We start from the raw sequence: 4,873 nt of genomic DNA, 5'->3' as shown, positions 1-4,873 counted from the left end.
CCCCATTCTGTGCAGCAGTGCCGCCACCCTGGTCTCGGAGGGTGAGCGGAGACCGGTAGCACTTGGAGGAGTTGGGTGTGAGGGGCAGAGAAGCAGCTGGGTACCATGGCCCGTCAGCCCCTCAGCCGTTCATGGTGGTCGGGTTGCCTGCGAGGGGAGCCCCGGACTGGAGATCGCAGGTCTGGGGCAAGGGGCATCCGCAGAGCGGAACAGGGCGCTCTGGGCTTTGGTGCTCCCACCCCCGATCCAGGCTGATGGGCCCCCTGCTGCCGCAGCCCTGGCAGCAGGACCGCAGAGCAGTGAGGCTTGTGGGGCTGCACTGTTGGTCTAGAGCAGTGGTTTTCTATGTGTGGTCCATGGACCCATGAGGGTCCACAGACTATGTTTAAGGGGTCTTCGAAAGATGACTACGATCAATCAAAAGCATGTGAATACCCACACATACAGTTCAAAAGCGTCTGTTGCTGCATTCAAAATTTTTGAAAAAAGGTTGAAAACCACTGGTCTAGAAGGACTGGGGAGGGGTGAGCCTTTCTCCTTCCCTCTAACGGCCGGTCTCTTGTTCTTAGGCTCTGATCTGGCTGTGACCTGAAGCTGTCCTGCAACAGAGCAGCCCAGCGAGAGAGAATGCGGAGAGGCTCCACCCTGGCAGTTCCATGGCTCCTACTCCTGGCTGTTGCCTCTTGCTGTGGGCGGTACGAGAAGCCAGCCTTCCCCCCAGTTTTCACACGCAGGCCCTTCCTGGTAGCCTGGAACATGCCCACCCAGGACTGCAAGCCCCGCTTCAAGGTCCAACTGGATTTCAGCCTTTTTGACCTCCAAGCCACGCCCAATGAGGGCTTTGTGGACCAGAACATCACCATCTTCTACAAGGAACGCCTAGGTCTGTATCCTTACTACACTCCGCAGGGAGTGGCAGTGAATGGTGGGGTCCCACAGAACAGCAGCATCCTGGATCACTTAGACCGGCTCCCTGAGGGCATCAACAAATACATTCGCTCGGAGACCAGGGAAGGCCTGGCTGTCATTGACTGGGAGGAGTGGCGACCCATCTGGGTCCGGAATTGGAAGCTCAAGGACATCTATCGCCAAGCCTCCCGCCAGTTGGTGAAGTCCAACCATCCTGACTGGCCAGAGGACAGGGTAAACAAAGAGGCCACCTTTGAATTCGAGACCTCGGCCCAGAAGTTCATGATCAGCACCCTGCAGCATGCCAAGAACTACCGACCCAAGAAACTGTGGGGCTACTACCTTTTTCCAGACTGCTACAACCATGACTACAGCAAAAACCAGAAGACCTACACAGGGCAGTGTCCAGATGTAGAGAAGAGCCGTAATGACCAGCTGGCCTGGCTGTGGAAGGAGAGCACAGCCCTCTACCCCTCCATCTACCTGGACCAGATGCTGGCCTCGTCTGAGAATGGGCGCAAGTTTGTGCACTGGCGGGTCATGGAGGCCATGAGGATCTCCCACCGGCACCATGATGGCTACTCCCTGCCTGTCTTTGTGTACACCATGGCCACCTACAGTCGCACAATATCTATGCTGAGTCAGGTGAGGAGGTGCCCATATCCCTCCTTTGCCAATGATGCTCTTGGGCAGCTGTTGCTGGAGCCCTGCTTCTTGGGCATCAGGGCATTCTAGTGTGGCAATAGCGATGGGTTTCATGTCCTCTCTGATGTCTTGACTTTATACCCCAGTCTAATACGCCGGGGCAGTGGAATATATCACAGGGCTGGACTCAGAGCAGTCCCTTCCTTGCCCCCATGTGGTATGACAAAAGGTTGGGGAGGAATAACTGGTTCTCACCACCCTTCTTAAAGTACCCACACCTAGGCCTCTGCCAAGTGGTTTCACCCTGCTTCTGCTCTCTTCCCCAAGCAAGCCTTCCTGGCTCATCACAGGCTAACACTACTAGCTTGGCTGGTGCTGCTGCTTGTGGTACTGGTTGTAGAACAGGTATCCACATCTAAGCACACTTGCCAGTAAGGTGCTTTTTGGCATTGACCTCCCACAGAGCAGCCCTGGGCAGTGCAGAAGAGTCTTGTTTGGTAGGGAAGTGATCCCAGTGGGGGCAGCTCCCTGTTCCTAAAATGTCTGGGGATGGTTGTGGTGGGGGGAGATCTTCCTGTGCTAGGCAGTTGGCTGTTTGAGCAGAGGCGGGTGGCATGTTTGAGGTGGGTAGATACTGTAATGTCTGGCCCAGCCGCACACCTTCAGTCTGGGAGGGGAGGAGTGGGAAGAGTTTCAGACTGCACTATTCTCGGCCACCTTGAGGAAGCACAGATGTTGAAAGGGGCACCACAGTCTGTGTCTTCACCCTGCTGTGGGCTGTTGCAGTCTAATCTCATGGGAACAGCCATGACTTCTCCTTTATGCAAACCTGATCGTTAGTACCCACGGTGTGGGCTTGGCAGCATGAGCTCAGGAGCCAGGTTGCTTGCGCTTCACTTCTGACCCTGCTGTAGCCTTACGGAATGAGTACTGGTAAGTTGTGTAAGACCAGGAGCTCAGCTGGGGGCGTTCAGTGCTAATGTTCAGTCCTTGAATTAACTTTGTCTCGCTGTGGCTAAGGCAATATGTGAGACTCATGCAGAGCCTTGATGGGACTCCTGATGTGCCACTGTTTGAGGGGGGGGGCAGCCATTAGGACAGGAATGGGATGGATCTGCTTCCACAGGCAGGGAGGAGTTTTGCACTGCCCCTGCGCAGTGTGGGAGGGGAGCCCTGCTCCTGGAGGCCTTTTTTAGTACTGTGGGTTTCTGTTTAGATACAAATCTGAGCCCCACAGAATTTCTCCCTCTAGGTGTTACTGTCTGCTTCTTTCAGCCTAGCTTGCTGGGGTGCATTTGGGTTCTTGGGTTTGTCTCAGCTATGGGACAGTATCTGGTTTCTCTGCCAACCCTCTCTATCAATCCCATTCTATTCAAGAGTGCCCTCTGCAGTCTGTCAGAGAGCATGGGCAGAGGGGGAGCCAGAGAGGCCAGTGGCAGGGTGGAGTCGCAGCCCAGCTAGTGGCTGTGGTGGGGAACAGATGGGGTCCAGGACTGGGCTGTCAGCAAGGCAGGCAGGAAGGGCCAGACTGTGCCTCAGCATTGATGCTGTTCTTCCCTGTCCAGGCAGGGTTAGCGGGGACATCAAGCCCTTCCTGGCCAAGAGGCCTGAGTGCTAATGCAGTCTCAGACATGGCACCCCCCGTGGAAGGGCAGCAGCACCAGTGTTGCAGAGAGAAGGGAGTGAGCTCCTCCCTGGCCTCTGTGGGACTGGGGACAGTGGCATGAGGCAAATGGGGGCACTTCTGATGGATCTGGGACACTCCTTTGCCAGCCAAAGCAGGGGATCCCAAGCCAGCTCCATGCTGTTTAGGGCAGAACAGGGGGGAGTAGCTCCAGGGTGTCACAGCTGAAGGAGAGAAGTGCCCATGTCAAGCCCTTGAGGCAAAGCTGGGATTTTGGACTGTCACTGTAGGGAGGAGATGCTAAAAGGGATGGAGTAGCTTCACCATCTCATGCAGATAGTTTTAAACCTGAGGGGGGTTTATGCCTATGCATGAGGCCAGATTCCCCTCCCCCACCCCCATGAATAGCTTTGATCTGAGCTCTGTTCCTCTCTCCAGTGTGGTCCTATACCCTGGCAGCTCAGGGCTGGAAATTGAGCAGGGCTGTGCCTGGATGCCATGGGTGGTGCCTCCCAATAACTGTTCAGGTTAAGTGGAGGTCTCTGGCATCCCCAGGGATCCTCTGGCTGGTTCACTGAGCACCCTCTGGCACTGTGGCCCAAGTAGGAGAGGTAGGAATGGCATGTCCTGCTTGTGAAGGAGTGGGATTCCCCCATGTAATCCGGGAAACCTCACTGCAGCAGCACCTGCTGTCTCCTGGTCTGCCTTGGGTGCAGAGCTGTCTCTGGTGGGGCCTGAGAACTGCAAGTCCTTGGGAGCCCTGTGTGGCTTGTGCTGCTTGCTGTGTGCTTGGGATGTGGTGGTAGGGTTGTACCCAGGCCTTTGGGGCAGCTTGGGAGCAGCAAGCCTCACTATACTAGGACTGTGAGCCCAGCCCAGCCCAGTAGGAAGCTCCCTGCTCTGGGCCCTCCATCCCTGTGGCCACCAGCAGGGCAGCATTTGCCTGAACATGCCTTTAGGTACCTGGCAGACAGCCTTGGCCAGCAAGGGCTGCAGCATGGGGTAGAGCAGTCTGGGATGGCTTTGACAAGGGAACCCAGGAGAGAATGTTTCCTCCCCTCCCTTCCCTTGCCCTGCCCTGCTCTACCCACCTCCCCAAAAGCCAGTGGGATTCCTGGGTTCTATTTCTGCCCTGGGTTGGGGGAACAGTTCCAGTGGTTAGAGCCAGAGAGAATCCAGGAGTTCCAGCTCTGGCACTTTCTGCTCTTGAATAAATTCCATCCTAGCCAGGTGTCTCAGTCTTCAGTATCCACAGTGTGTGTGTGTGTGTGTGTGTGTGTGTGTGTGTGTTTGGCTGTGGGGGTGGTAGAGGAAGAAGTGGGGTGAGCAGGTATTGCTCATAGGGGTATTATGAGAGCTTAATTCCTGGATATCAAGCCCTGAAAGCCTTGGAACCCAGGTGTAGCCTGGGTACAGCACTGACCTGGTGATAAATGGCTGGCTGAATATGAGGAGCAAGGTCTTTAACAGGGTAAAGCCCAGCAGCGAGGCTGAGATAGAGGCCTGTGGGCTAGGCTGGAGCCCAGGGCAGGAACAAGGTGTGCAAGTAGAGCTGTAGGCAGGGAGCATTCCCTGACCCTGATTCTTGCTGGCGCTTCCAGTCCCCCTTGTTAAACAAGTCAGTCCTGCTGTTGCCAAGCAAAGATTCTCCTCAGGCAGGCATGGAGCCTGGAACAGGTTGATCTCCTTGCCTCC

General features: G+C 55.8%; 1 protein-coding gene across 3 annotated transcripts in view; it reads left to right on the top strand.

Annotated features, from left to right (window-relative positions):
* The window catches only part of HYAL2 (hyaluronoglucosaminidase 2), a 12,375-nt gene that overhangs the window by 3,004 nt on the left and 4,498 nt on the right, over positions 1-4,873 (top strand). For 2 of the 3 annotated variants that reach the window (XM_006023751.3, XM_006023753.3), the window contains exon 2: positions 570-1,554. In XM_006023751.3, the coding sequence (XP_006023813.1) occupies positions 628-1,554 (927 nt within the window). In that variant the 5' untranslated portion in view covers positions 570-627. Of the gene's footprint in view, positions 1-17; positions 42-569; positions 1,555-4,873 lie in introns of those variants that run through there. The other variant, XM_006023752.3, reaches the window with a different exon arrangement.

The sequence above is a fragment of the Alligator sinensis genome, unplaced genomic scaffold, assembly GCF_000455745.1.
Source record: "Alligator sinensis unplaced genomic scaffold, ASM45574v1 scaffold858_1, whole genome shotgun sequence".
Lineage (NCBI taxonomy): Eukaryota > Metazoa > Chordata > Crocodylia > Alligatoridae > Alligator > Alligator sinensis.
Note: the sequence above shows the minus strand (reverse complement) of the source record. Positions and strands in the feature narration are given on the sequence as shown.